The sequence below is a fragment of the Falco naumanni genome, chromosome 2 (genome assembly GCF_017639655.2).
Source record: "Falco naumanni isolate bFalNau1 chromosome 2, bFalNau1.pat, whole genome shotgun sequence".
Lineage (NCBI taxonomy): Eukaryota > Metazoa > Chordata > Aves > Falconiformes > Falconidae > Falco > Falco naumanni.
In genome coordinates, this window is record NC_054055.1 from 86,335,163 (window position 1) to 86,350,866 (window position 15,704).

General features: G+C 38.4%; 1 protein-coding gene across 9 annotated transcripts in view; it reads left to right on the forward strand.

Moving 5' to 3' along the window:
• The window catches only part of DMD (dystrophin), a 1,096,913-nt gene that overhangs the window by 220,125 nt on the left and 861,084 nt on the right, over window positions 1-15,704 (forward strand). For all 9 annotated transcript variants that reach the window (XM_040582467.1, XM_040582466.1, XM_040582468.1 and 6 more), the window contains exon 7: window positions 12,717-12,835. In XM_040582467.1, coding sequence (XP_040438401.1) covers window positions 12,717-12,835 — 119 coding nt within the window. The remainder of the gene's footprint in view (window positions 1-12,716; window positions 12,836-15,704) is intronic.

The following is a 15,704-nucleotide window of genomic DNA, read 5'->3' on the forward strand; positions in this document are numbered from 1 at the left end:
GTATCTGTTATGTGGGGGCTTTAGCTACTTCATGTGTGGATGTTTCAGCATCCTATTAAACAGCTGCCTGATTGCTTTGACCTGGGTGTTATGTTTGGTGCCAAACTGAATCCTCTTGTGGAGAGAGAGGGTCTGAGCTTTTCATTGTGTAACTGAACATGCTCAGTTCAGATCCTTTTCTGGAATTTCAGTGTATATACAAGTAGATAGTTTCAATGACTACATGCTTGGAAACTTTTGAGAAGAGAAGAAATAGAACCAAACCTAAGCCTTTGAGGTTGTCATAGAGGGAGAAGGAGTTTTTCCTGTGGGGACTTAAAGGGGGGGAATGTAGTACTTGTTGAAAGCCTCTGACAGTTGCTGGATTGAAAATATGGATTTGCCTCAAAAGGACTCAGCTGGAGAAGGTAGCCTTTGTTTTCAGAACCTTTCATGTTGTTCCTCCAGGTGACTTGAGTTTTCACCCTTTCTTAGAAGTTGTCTTGTTCTAGTCTATGTAGTATAAAACTCTGCCTTTAGATATTCAGAGTTCTGCAGTAGTTCTGTGTACTTGGCTTAAGGAAGACATGCAAGCCAATCTGTCTTAAAGGTCTAGTTCTTGGCACTACTAGTTTTAAAGCAGTACTTATTTTTCCACTGTGGTAAACCTCCTGATCTCTCTTCCATATCTCTCTCCTAAAGGGGGCTGTCCTGCAAGGTGGCTGAGCTCCAAATTACTAATGAGTTGAGTTTTTAACAACTGAATGTGTACGCTCAGTTTAGTAAGAGACAAGAGGGATTTACAAGATATTAGTACAGGTCAGGCTTTTTTTTTTTTTTTTTTTTCCGAGTTGCATTAAAGACAAGCTAAAATAAGGCAAAATATTTCTAAAAGCGTAGTCTGAGATGATATATACCTTCCAACTTCAGCAGTGAAAAGCTGCAGATGTTTCTTTCTAAAAATTTCAATGTCTCACGTAATTGTTTCAGGGTGAAACTGTCCAATTAAATCTACTGCTGTTGTAGTCTGAAGACAGACAGTGAATTAATAGCGGTTATGCGTTGTACTGCTATCCCAGGCCCAGTAGGCATCTCTTTCTGTGAGTCTGTTTTTTCACCCTGCATGTGCCTGGGAGGTTTGAGTAGATCTGACTGAACTAAGGTCCAGGAACTTTCACTTATAAGAATTTGCTTGTAATGTTAGGAATGAAGCATTACTTTAAGGAAGGATTTATTATACCCTAGAAGGGCTTTGTGTATGCCTTTCACTTGCATTTAGTATTTATAACATTAACAATGGGCTTTCCCACCATCCTGCTGTTACTCTGCCATTGATCTGCTTGCACCTTGTATGTGTTGGTGCAAGTGTTTATGCAGGTAATAGCAGAACTGCATTTAGGGAGCTAAATAAGAAAAGAACTAAGATACGGTAACTATGTCACTAGCTTTTGATAACTACTTTATTAATTGGTCATAATTAAAATGTAGTTTGGTGGGGTTTTTTCACTTTCTAAACTTACTTTTTTGTTATTTCTGATTATAATCATTTCTCATTTTAATTTATTCTCTGTCTTATTTCGTAAATGGTTTCATTCTGATGGACCTCAGTATAAGAAGGCAATTGTCCTGTAGAAATCAATGAATCACTTTGTAAAGATCTGATCCTATACTTGCAGATAATTTGAAAACAACACCCTAACCCCCCCCCAAATTTATATGGGATACTGTTTTGTCTGCATCACCTTTGCAGAACTGTTACAGTGTGAGAGCTTAATAACCTCTGTGAGCTTACATACCTTTTTGTCTTCTTAAAACATTGTCTAGACACAGCCTTATTAAGGTGGGAAAATGCTGGTTTTAACTCGGACACCAGGTTACTTAAGTCACACAGGAACTCTGCGATACAGAAAGGACTGAGTGATTCCTACTGCTTTTGGTGGTACAGTGCTGCCCCTGTTACGCTGGATACAGTTGGGGGAAATACTTTATTTCACAAATACCAAAAATTTAGTTATGCTGAAATTAAATTGATAACTAATTATTACTGTAGACTCAAAGGCTGTAGTACTCTATCTATGGCTTTGTAACTACCTGATTACATTTTTGGCATATCAGTGCAGCAGAAGGCCAAAGTGGTGGCTTATCTTTTCACCTAGACACACTCTCAGACTGCCTGTTCCCTGATTGCATGCAATCTGAATTACCTGATGCAGGTAATCAGAATGTGTGCTCTGCAGGACTATGTAATATCATTTGGTGTCTGAAATTGGTAATGGGAAGTTCCTTTTTGTCCCTTTCTGTAAGAAGAGCTCCAGAAGTCTGAACAGAGGCTCCTATTCGGGATCAGTTGTGGGCTGTAGAAGAAAGTTGCCTGCCTAAGCCACATTGGGATTGTCTCCACACAAGTCTAAGTGTCTGTATATCATACTTCATGCACTGCTATGTTCAGTTCCATGCAAAGTTCATCAGTTGTGAACGTTCATTTCCTACTCACTACAATTTATGTACTTTATTCATTTTTTTCTAAAACACAATTGCAAAATTAAGCTTGCTTTTAGTCTTGTTCCTGCTGCCATAAAATTTTTATAGCTTTCTGCGCAGTGAGCCTATCTTTAGTTGAAATGAAAAACATTTACTCCACTGAAGTCTTGTTTCTTGCCCAGTAGTTAGTGCACTCATCTGGGAAGTGTGCATTCACATTCCCTAAAGCAAGTCTCCAAGACTCCAAGACACACCAGTTGTCGTCTTCTGGAATTTAATCACTAAGGTGTTCTGCAAAAGTCTCAGAGGAAGACCTAATGTTCTCTGAAGGCCTGAGTCAGTCATTTTTAAGATGAGCCGCTGTGCTTAGTGTGTCCTGTATATTGATTTTTGGTGACTTTGCACTTCATGCTCAGTATGCAGGAACACTGAATTGCCCTTCAAGAATCAAGGTGCAATCAATAAAATAGGTACACTAAGACACTCTGAGTGTTTAGGAGCACCTAGCTCTAGTCGATAAGAATAAAAAGCCTTCTCTAAGAAGCACTGACACCTAATTTAGTCACGCTAAAATGCAGGTACCTACTTGTTGAGTGTCAGAGTGTCTTGGCTTCATACCTAAAGAGGGTTTGCATATACACTTAAGTCGATCAACACCTGTTTACCTGAAATCTCAGAGAAACCTGGTATTGCACACATCCTAGGCTTTTTATGCTCTGATATTTGGTATACATACACAGAATGGCAAGCCCACTGAAGACAAACGCTTTTGTATTATAGCATCTCTGTTTTACTTCTGATTTTCTGTTTCTCCAGTTCTACTGTTCTACATCTTTCTCTTCCATTTCCTTATTCTCCATAAAGTTTGATCCAGATGGTCTCTTCTTTTTTCCTATCTTCCTCCGAGTCTATTTCTCTGTATTTTATTAGCTCACTTTTTCCATTGTCTTTTTTTCTCCTTTATTATTGTCCATTTCCACAATACATTTCAGTACCTCTCTTTCTACTAGCAATTTTAACGTTGAAATGGGCTCTTGAAGAAAAACAAGGATTTGTTTCTCTAATTGTCAGAACAGCTATGGTTATTTTTATGGTTACTTAGGAAATAACACATACATACAAAATATTGGTGGGGAAAATAATTTTTAGTGATTTAAAACATATACTCATAATTCCTGAAACGTAAAAGACTTTCATGATTTGTCAAAAAATACTCTTTACTGCAAATAGTAGTTCCTCCTTTTGACACTGAAGTCTTTTGAATTTAGCTGTTCCTTCAGGTGTATTTCAAGGTTAAGCTGTAAGCCTTCTGCGTGGACACTCAGGCTGCAGTTTGTGTGCAGTCTTCATCACATTTAGACATTCTCAGGAATAGAAGCAAAATTAGTTAGAAAAAAAAAGAAGCCATAGTTTGAAATTCAGGTATGGTGATAAACTCATGTGGTGGACCTCGTGCCTGGTGTGTGTATTTTTTGCCAGATTTAGCAGTATTTCTAGACTGACTGCTATCAACACCCCACCCCAACACCCCACACCCCCCCAAAAAAAGTCTCTCCAATGCTGAAGGAATGATGATAACCAGATTTTCCCATAGTATTTAGGGTCTCTGAAAGTGAGAGAAGATTTACTGGTAGCATCAAAGTAATTTCTTTTTTATATCTATAGGAATCAGTCTCTCACAATATGCAAGCATTAAATTTTGTTTCCTAAACTCAGTCCTATTCCATTTGCTTTTAAAATTGGTGCTTCATAATACTTTTATGGTATGTTAAGAAAGGTATTTTGGCATAAAGTAGTAAGCTATTAAGATTATTAGTACATCCTGTGGTTAGTCTTGTTGTATGTCTAAACCACACTAGTATTTTTACAATTAGATTTTTCTTTTATAAATAAATCAAGGCTTTTATTATTTTTTTTATAACTGCATCGAAATATATACCACACTGTAGTTTCTATATTGCCTCACCTGAAATACTGGCTAAGCCCTCGAATTTTACAAAGGAGTTACTTTGTGTAGATATTCCCATTTGTATAAGCACCGTGCCTGTGTGGACTTTTAGGCTCTTTAGCAATTGTTTTTGAAGCTGAGTGTGAGGAGCAGCGGAGCACAGGTTACTTAGAAAAGCTACAGGAGCACATCAGTGAGCTCAGGGTGCAAATTTTCTGAGTATAAAGATAAACTTAGGATATGGTTCCTTGAACAGTGTGTTTTGCATTAAACTGAATAAACAAGGCAGCAGTGGTGGAGTGGCACCATCACCTTAGGAATATATGGAAACAAAAATACTTTGCTAATGAAGAGATGTCAGTTCAGCTACAGTTAAAACTCTCACTACTTCAGACTCCAGATCACACAGAGCTTCCCTGTTTATTTCTTTTAATCTTTTATTTTTCTAAATGGGTATCCAAGAGAGTCTTGCCTCTTTCCTCTAACTTTCTCAAGGTTTGGTTTACTGGTGGTTCCCCCCTGCCACATCCCTGTCCCTTTAATGAGGATTTTGAGGTGGGACAGTAGCATTCATGAGCTTCCTTCTGGCTTCTTTAAAATGATTAACTTAGACCAGGTGACTGCCTTAAAAATGAGCACTTCATTGCAGCTGTTTCTGCTTCAAGAGAGCAGAGTGGGGAGGGAAGGAAAATGACATTAAAAAAGGTATGAAAGTACTTTTACTGTAACAAGTTACTAGTTTATATGCTAGTTACTGGCTCTGGTTTGTTTTAATTGTAAGAGTAGTGAAAACTTACACAAGATTTTCTTGTATAAATAAAGCTTGAATAACAAATACAACTTCTCTCTTGAGGAAGAGATAGTAACTTTTATGATTTAAACATGGCTCTTTTCTACATACACTGATGGGAAGCTTTTGTGAATTAGATCTGCAAGTTGCTCTTTTGCTAAACTATTTTAATGGAGCCTAATTCTAATAGTATTATAACGTTAGCTAGATATTAATATAGCTTAAGAAAATGGCCTTTTAAAACATGTGTGGTGTTTCTTTGTGATGTTCATAATTGCTTTAGTGTAACTTGTTTTTTTACCAAAATTATGCAAGTTACATTGGTGTTGGTTTAAAGGGTTGTGGTATTTTAGAAATAAGTCACTCCAGAAATTCTGAAGAAATGAAAACAATACATCCTGTAATGAAGTATCTTCAAAATGTGTTTCTTCTTATCTTCAGAATTTTCCCTATGGAGTGTATGCCTTTTTTCCTCTTATTTTGCTTGATTTGACAACTTTGCAAAATTCGTTACCTCTTAGATGCATATTGAAAAACTTCTTTGAATGAATAAACATGTTTTTTAGTAATTAAAGAAACCAACCCCAGAAGTTCTGTTTTTCATTACTGCTTATAAACTGTTGTGGGGCTTATTTGGTCATAGTATTTATATCTGCACTCATGAAAACTAGCTTTCCATTTCTGACAAAGATTTAGCAGCTGGTCTCTGAGGAAAAATGAGTATGTGCCTTGAAACTCTGTGTGGCTGACAGGAGCTGTGGCTAGGAACAGAAGAGCACTGGGGTGGGATGGAGTTACTGCATAGTTTTCTGCTGCCTCTGAGTTTTGTTTTGTGGCCTGAAGCTGTATGGTAACCTGTTGCTTTTTGTAGTAACTTTGGTTTGGTTTTACCCATTACTTTAATTTCTACATAGAGATATGCCTGGGGTTATTTGGCTTTAGTATACTTCAGATGCCATTTTCTTACCCTGGCTGATCCATTTCCACCATAAATTGTGTGTTTGGGGGAGGGGGAGTCACTCTTCTACTTAATGACCAACTATTTTTTATGCAAATATATTTTTATGAACTTTGGGGGGTTTCCACCTTTTTTGTTTGGTTTTTTTTTTTTTTTTTTTCTTTCGTTCTTTCTGCTGGTTATAAGAAAGAACCACAGGTACAAAAATTACTTATTGTTCCGTATAAATATTGACTTTACAATACAAAACTTGACGATTGAAGCCCGTAAGCCTTTCAATTTGGGCTTTCCATGATCTTTTCATAAACTATCAGTGCTGGTTTAGCTGATCAGTGGGTGGCTAGATGGAGTTCAACATGTTCTAGTTAATTCTAACTTCTTTGAACATGCATATGCTTGTATGTGTTCAGGGAAAGGAGTGAAGACTGCTAGTTATGTCTCTTTGGCTTTACTTTCTGTCAGTCATGAATGAAACTGCAGACATGAGAACAATTTTCCTCTTGCTTTTCACAATTTGAACAATACTGAGAAGCAAAGAAGGTGGAGTATCAGTATTCCATTTTATTTCTCTTCACTATTTCATACCTGCTCACCTCTGTATTTAAAACTCCGTAGAAAGCTAGTAATAGTTGGTATTTGAAATTTTGTTTCAGGCATTTTTAAAAGCCATTTGCCATATACAATAATTCTTAATCTTCTACACTGTAATGTCTCCTGCAATTGTACTTGGCAGTATTGCCACATAAATGTACTCGGCAAAACATCTAGGCACGGAGCACTGAGAAGCTGATGCTTCAAGCTGACATTATGCCACTGATTCTGGTGACAGACTTACTGAAATGTGTGTAGTTTCAACAAAGGAAAAATCTGGAAAGTTAAATTGCTGTTGTAATGGAAAGAGTTTTTTGAAATTTTATTATTTTTTTTTAAGCTGGTGCTTGTCAGATCTGAGTTGCAGTAGATGGCTGTATACTTTTAAGCTGGCTTGATATCTGTGCTGTCCTTTATGTACAATACTAAGAAAATTCATAAGAAAACTGTCAATGACTTACTGAAGCTTACTACTTCTCTTTTATAGCTATGCCTCAGAGGGTTCAAATTTTTGCCATCTGTAGTAAATGTAAAATGTGAGATGCTGTGTATGCGCTACACAAGCACATGCATATGCAGTAGAGCTAGTAAGTATGCAAATTCAACCAAGGTCTTCTACAGCATGTTTTCTGAAACTTTGTTATTGAAACTTTTGTGTTTGAATGCTTGGGTTTTTTGGTGTGGTTTGTTTTTTTTTTTTTTTTAAATGAACAAACAAATCTAATTCTTTCTGTGTCTTATTTTGAGAATCCTACCTCTATAGAATATGTGATGGTAATAGTCTTGGCCTGTGTGGACACATTAACTCAAAAATATCCTCCTAGACTATGCAATTGAGAAGTTGGATGAAGTTGTATATCTAAGATATTATTAATGATGACAGCGGTTTTTCAAGAGGAATAAAACAATATTGTGTCATTCCTCAATGAATAATTCTAACTGTTACTGTTCTTGCCCAGTGGAGTCCTGACTGGTTAGAAGAAAGTCTGTTCCTGTATATAAAATCTTATAATCGTGACTTGTTTGGTGATATATGAAGATAATGTTTTGGTCTGAGCAGCACAAGTGTGACTAGAACTTCAAACCAAATCCCTGCAAAAACATTTGGGGGGTGGAGGGAGGTAGCCCCTTGGATATAATTCATTTCTTTCTTTGTCCTAAAATCTTTCATCACTGAATAATCTTTTTATATATGCTAGTCTGTGTAGTATTTATGCAACACATCCTTACAGAGATTTTAAAGAAAGTCATAATGGATAGCTTTGTGGTTCCTACAGTGCTCTCTTTGCTAAATTTGATTGTATGAGTTTATGCAGCCTATGCCATATGCCAGCCAATATTTGGGGAGAATAAAAAATTGAGGAATATCTGTATGCCGTTGAGTAAGGTGTAGCAATGTGGTGGCTTGATCCCAGTCAGCACCTGAACACCCACACAACCACGTGTTTGCTTCTTCCCCTGCTCCCCTGGGGCAGGAAAGAGAACAGGAAAAGCAGAAGCAAGAAAACTCATGAGTCAAAGTAGAGACTGTTTAATAAATGAAGGAAAGAAGAGTAGCAAAACAAGTGATGGAAAGGCAATATCTCAGCATCTCCAAGCAGACTGATGCCCAGCCAGGCTCTAAGCAGCAGCCATCTTAGAAAACAAAACCTCCATCCCACTCTACCCCAGTATTTCTTGCTGGGTGAGTTACATAGTACAGACTATCCCTTTGGCCAGTTTGGGTCACCTGTCCTGGCTGTGTCCCCTCCCAACTTCTTAACCACCCCAAACCTACTCACTTGCGGGAGGCAAAGTGGTGGTGGGGAAAGAGATGGCCTTGATTCTGTATCAGCATAGTTCAGCAATAGCCAAACAATTTGTTATTAACACTGTTTTAACCACAAAACCAAAACACAACATCATGTGGATCACTATGAAGAATGGTAACAGCAACCTAGTCATACCCAATACAAGAAGGATGGGAAAAATTGTCCAGACATAATCTGTATTTTGAAAATGCCTGTGTTTTAGTATGCAAAACGGTCTATTAGATCACAGATTTACTGCATCCATGACTAGAAACAGAGATTATCACCTAAGTTTCTTCTCCCTTCCCCATCCTGCCCCCAGCCAAATTTAATATTCTGAAGTTGTTCTGCACGTGGGAAGGACAAACCTCTACATTGGATTGTTTAAGAACCTCTGTGTAGAGAAGTAAAATACTTTACAATAACTTAATTATTACTGTGTAAATCACTCCCTTCTCAGAAAAAAAATGGATAGCAAAGGTGCATAACTGGGAAATTACTACTACTACTTAAATGTCATTTTTCCTTTGCTCTCTTGATGTTATTACTGTCTGATGTAGTAAACACTTTTTCCATCTATTATAACTACAGGAGAATCTTCAAAAAGAACTTTTAAAATTAATAAAAATTTAAGTAAATTTCTCATAACTAATTACAACATTTTAATTTGTGTAAATAAAATAGTTTATCTGTAGATAAAATTATACATTTAAATACTATCTGATTTTAGAACACTGTATCAAAGTCACAACTAGCATAGTTGTCTTTCTTCTTATTGTATGCACAATAAATGCGGAAAATCTGATGAAACTTTTTTTCATCACCAACAGAATTTTGAGGTTTTTGATCATGGTTTGGTTTACACTACAACAGGATTGCTGGCAACAGACAGGGCACAACTGTCTCAAAGGGGGAAAAGGGTCTTTGCACTGGAGTTAGGAGGGCTTATCTAAAGAGCTTTAAACTTGAAGTGGGAAAGTGATAAAGCAAGGCTTGCTACAGATATGCAGGTGGCAACATGCCTGTTTTTGAGCATGGAGATGTTGCCAAGGTTAAGTTGGTCTATGCCATGGGTCAGAGCCACTTCCATAAAGAAAAACAGACAGGTCATTGTCCCAGGAGACTGTCTCCTGAGGGGAAACAACAGCCCAATGTGCAGACCAGACCAACTTATTAGAGAATTCTGCTGCCTCCCTGGAGCCTGGGTTAAAGATGTGAAAAGACATCTTCTTACCATGGTAGGACACTCAGAATATTCATTATTGATTTTTCATGTAGTTGTCAGAAAGACTATGACATAGTCACCATCATGGAAACGTGGGAAAACTTACATGACTGGAGTGCTGCAATGGATAGCTACAAATTCTTACAAAGGCATGGGCAGAAGGAGAGGTGGCGGGGTAGCTCTGTGTGTCAGGGAGTGTTTCAACTGCCTAGAGCTGCATGGTGGTGAAGAGTAGGGTTGAGCGTTTATGGATAAGAACCAGGGGGAAGGCCAAAAGAGCCGATATTCTGGTGGGAGTGTGTTACAGACCACCCAACTAGGAAGAAGAGGCAGATGAAACATTCTACAAGCAGCTGGGAGAAGTCTCAAGATCGCTAGCCCTTGACCTCATGGGGGAATTAAACCTACCAGATGTCTGCTGGAAATACAGCACAGCAGAGGGGAAACAGTCCACGAGGTTCCAGGAGTGTGTGGAAGATAACTTCCTGACACAGCTGGTCAGTGAGCCAGCCAGGGGAGATGCCCCGCTGGACCTGCTGTTTACAAAGAGGGAAGGAGTGGTGGGTGCTGTGAAGGCTGGAGGATGTCTTCGGCATAGCAATCATGAGGTGATAAGAGTTTTTGAATCTCAGAGAAGTAAGGAGGAGGGGTCAGCAGAACCTTGGACTTCTGGAGGGCCAACTTCAGCCTGTTTAAGAGTCTAGTTGACAGAGTCCCTTGGGAGATAGCTTTGAAGGAACAAGGTGTCCAGGAAGGCTGGACATTCCTCAAGAAGGTAGCAGGAGCAGGCTGTCGCCATGTGCCAAAAGACAAGCCATTGCGGGAGAAAACTGGCCTGGCTGAATAGAGAGCTTTGGCTGGAACTCGGAGAAAAAAGGAGAGTTTGCCGCCTCTGGAAGAGGCAGGCAGCTCTGGAGGACTACAAGGATGTTGCAAGGTTATGCAGGGAGAAGATTAATGAGGTGAAAGCCCAGCTACAACTCAGGCTGGCTGCTGCTGTAAAAGATAACAAAACATGTTTATACAAATGTGTTATAAACGAAAGGAAGGCGAAGGATAGTCTCCGTCCTTTATTGGATGCGATGGGGAGCATTGCCACAAAGGCTGAGGTGCTTAATGCCCTTTTTGCATTAGTCTTTAATAGTAAGAGCAGGTGTTCCCTCTGGGTACTCACCCCCCTGACCTGGAAGACAGGGACAAGGAGCAGAATAAAGTCCACACAGTCCAGGAGGAAACAGTGACATGATGCTCCATTGAGTTGTGCGCAAGTCTATGGGATCCACCCAAGGGTACTGAGGGAGCTGGCAGAAAAGCTCACCAAGACACTCACCATCATTTACCAACAGTCCTGGCTAACGGGGGAGGTCCCAGCTGACTGGAGGTTAGCCAATGTGATGCCCATCTACAAGAAGGTCTTGAAGGAGGATCTGGGGAACTACAGGCCTGTCAGCCTGACCTCGGTGCTGGGGAAGGTTATGGAGCAGGTCATCCTGAGTGCCATCATGTGGCATGTGCACGACAGCCAGGGGATCAGGCTCATCCAGCAGGGCTTTATGAAAGGCAGGTCCTACTTGACAAACCTCATCTCCTTCTATGACAAGGTGACCCACCTAGTGGATGAGGGAAAGGTTGTGGATATTTTCTACCCGGACCTTAGTAAAGCCTTTGGCAGTATCTCCCACAGCATGCTCCTGGAGAAAGTGGCTGCTTATGGCTTGGAAGGGTGTACTCTGCACTGTGTTAAAAGCTGGCTGGATGGCCAAGCCCAAGAGTGGTGGTGAAAGTAGCTAAATCCAGTTGGTGGCAGGTCACATGTGGTGTTTCCTAGGGCTCAGTATTGGGGCCAGTCCTGTTTAATACCTTTACTGACTATCTGGATGGGGGGATTGAGTTCACCCTTGGTAAGTTTGCAGACAACACCAAGTTGGGGGCAGTGTTCATCTGCTTGAGAGTAGGAAGACTCTACAGAGGGATGTGGACAGGATGGACCAATGGGCTGAGGGCAACTGTAAGAGGTTGAACAGGGAGACTTGCTGAGTCCTGCACTTGGTTCACAACCACCCCACGCAATGCTACAGGTTTGGGGATGAGTGGCTGGAAAGCTGCCCAGCAGAAAAGGACTTGGGGGTGCTGACTGCCACCTGAATACAAGCTGACAGTGTTCCCAGGTGGCCAAGGCAGCCAATAGCATCCTGGCTTCCAACTGAAACAGTGTGGCCAGCAGGACAATGGAAGTGATTGTCCCATTATACTCCACTGATGAGGCCACGCCTTTAATACTGTGTTCAGTTTTGGGCTCTTCACTTTGGGACAGAGGTAGAGGTGGTGGAGTGTGTCCAGACAAGGTCAATGAGGCTGGTGAAGGGTGTAGAGCTCAAGTCTCATGAGGAGTGGCTGAGGGAGCTGGGGTGGTTTAACCTGTAGAAAAGGAGGCTCAGGGGGGATCTTATTGCTGTCTACAACTACCTGAAAGGTAGGCAGGTGGATGTCATTCTCTTCTAAGTAACAAGTGATAGAAGAAGAGGAAAACATCTCAAGTTGCACCATGGGAGGTTTATAATTGATATTAGGAAAAAGTTCTTCACTGAAAGAGTTTTCAAGCAGTGGAACAGCCTGCCCAGGGAGGTGGTGGAATCACCATTCCTGGAAGTATTAAAAAGATGTGTAGATGTGGCGCTTAGGGACATGATTCAGTGGTGGACTTATTAGTCTAATGTGTGGACTTTAGTCTAGCAGTGTTAGGCTAATGGCTGGAATTGATGATCCTTAAGGTCTTTTCCAACCTAAACAATTATATGAGTTTATCACTCATTCATTCCAGCGCTGACTGAACCAGTTCTTTCAATAAGAAAATAAAATGTAGTTGCTGATGCTGTTGGATGGATGTAGAAATAGGTAAGTAAATCTAATGCTAAAAAAGAAGAGGCTTACTGTTCCTTTTATTTTTGCTTTAGACCAGACCTATTTGATTGGAACGTTGTTGCTTCCCAGCAGTCAAGTGTACAACGATTAGAACATGCATTCAACATAGCCAGGCAACACCTGGGGATAGAGAAACTACTTGACCCTGAAGGTTAGTATAAATTAAATGCTTTTCTCAAAGTAGAAAATACATTTTTCCATGCATTTGATTGTAAATGAATTTGATTTTTTTTTTTGCACAAGTACCTAACTTTTAGCAAGAAAAATAGTACAGTGAGGCAGATTTCCTTTTTTTGTTTGTTTTAATGTTATCTTTGTGCTCTATTTAGATAGCTTAAGAACTATCTGTACGTACATGCCCTAAAGCATTTTTTTTCCAGCTTTGGGGCCAGAGTTTTAATGTGCATGCACTGAAATAAAGGTAACTCAATACGTAGCTGGTTTCTGTTTTAATTAGTTAGACCATCTGCAATTTTTATATCTTCTGGAAAGATCATGATTTCAAATTGCCTTTTAATACATATCCAAAATGTGTATTCAAACTCTAGATACTCAAATCCTTAAAATGACTTATGTATCTGTATATTGAAATTTTAGCAGGATGACATGACTCATATCACTATTATTTAGTCTTACATGTAATAGACTTTCCTCTTTCACTTTATCTTTTGTACTTCCTTACGCAGTCATGATTGAAAGGTGCCTTGTTTTTACATGATCTCTTTAATTTTATCTGTTTCTGTGTATTCTCTGCTGTGCATTCTACATTGCTAAGTAGTTTTCCCTCAGAGAACATTTCTAATACATTCTTTACTACAAGGTGATGTTGAACAGCTGTTTTATTTCCTTTTTATGTATGCCTTTGTACATATTATATACATTGTCTTTTTCACACTATGATCCATATGCCATATATTCATGCAATTTCCCATTAAGCCACAAATAAATGCAATTTTCTTTATGTTTGTGCTGTTCTCAGTGCTTACCTCGTGCTGAATTTCTGATGGGAAGAACCAAACTTCAACAAAATGTGAAAATGAGTCTAAAACATAATATCAGGTTTCTTAATGTTTAAATATAGTAGGGCATGTCTCAAGATTGAACTAACAATCTTGTATCCTGTGTATTTCCCCAAGAGAAATATATGAAAAAACTGTCTGCTGGTGGTGTAGTTGAACATAATAAAACTATCTGCTCTGTAACGTTACTGCTTTGTAGAGTGAAAATCTGTTAGAGGAGCTGGTTTAATTCAAGATGATCATGTTTCACCCTGTGTAGAATTAAAAAAGGAGCATCTCAAGTGGTGCTCACTGGAATAGGTAGTAAGATCTGACTGGCATTTGCCACCTAATAGGTTAAAGCTTCATGAATGCCTAAGTGTGTGTCTTCTGTGCAGTCAAATAATTTCCCTTGTAACAGCAATGTATGGTGTGTCTGTAGTGGAACTTGTGGATGAAAGGCATGGGTAAAACCAGTACAGAATTGCTTCCTAGTACACTATCTTTCATCTTTAGAACTGAATTTGTGTCAGCTGCTGGAGGAGGAACAGGCTTCCAATGTGCTAGAGCACAAGATTCAGCTTTTACGTTCTGAATGAAATTGGAATTAAAAACGGGGGTGTACAACTGAGTAGATATAGTAACAGTCTTTGCTATAATTGGTTGAACTTTCTTTTTAAAACAGATTAATGAATAAGTTATTTTCTTTATACAAAAGTCACTTTGGATTAAACATTTTATTCAGGTTTTGGCAAAGATACTTGCAGTTGTTTACTCAACAATTGAAAAATTCTCAAACATTGGTGTTTTTCCAAATGTTTGCTCTAATTATTTGCTATTCAGTGTTGTAAACCATGGTGCTTGCCACCTTTTTTTTCCCCCCCTCTACAAATAAAAAAAAAAAAGAAAACTTCTCCAAAGGAAAAGTAAATTCTGTACCTATTTGAAACTATATGAATTTGTGAAACTAACAGTTTTGTTCACAATAATAAATCTGTTATTTTTATGTTATTATTATGTAGACTGAAAAGTAGAATTACTAGTAAGTGAGGAATCTTGTATGAAGATTCCAGCATACTACTTTAATTTTACTTTGCATATTTATCACCTCTCCTAGTTAGATACTCAAATATCTCTTAACAGTGTATGGCATAACTACAATATTCTCTGGCTGTTAATTTAATAAAAACTGCAAACTGCTAGCTACTATATTAGAACAAAAAGGGAGTATTCATTCGGTGGTGAAACTTTGTTAATGTAACTTAATATTTGTCAAAAGAGCATACATGTAATTTGTGAACACTTTAAGATTTAGTATTGATAATCAAATATTTGCTGTCTCAATATTTTTAAAATATGATGTAGGAAGGAAACTATTATTCAGTAAAGCCCTACTCTTCTGGAATCATATACAATGGTCAAAAATGAAAGGGTTTGGGTTTGGTTTTTTGTTTGTGTTCTGAAGTTATTGATGATTGACACATCTTGAAACAGATGACTGGGGAATCCCTTAGCAATTACATTTTGAAAAGTAAATATTTTTTATTCAGCTAAACATTGGTTTTCTACCTTATATATGAAGTTTGTTTGTTTGATTCCGAGGTGCCTGATATTTCATATGTCCCATGAGAAATCAGTTTGTTTTTGAGTTTGTTGATATTTTAAGTCTATCCCATGAGCAGCTTTTAAAACATTTTTTTCAGAATTTTATCTCAATTTTAATCATGAGAGTAGTTAAGATATGGGCTATATTTAAGTATTTTCTGTAAAAGTTAAAACTTTTGTATTTTAATTTATGCAGAGGTACCATTTTTTGCTATTTTCCTTACTTATCTTGGCTACTAAAAAGCTTTTTGTATATCAGTAGTGTATCTTAAAGCTTTTCTTTGCTTAGTTTTTAAGCAAATGAACTTAATAAAACCTACCCAAGTTAATTGTATTTATACTGGACGATGCATGCATTTTAAACCAGACAAAAACACTAGACATCTGTAAAATGCTTCTGTTTCCTTTCATCATCTT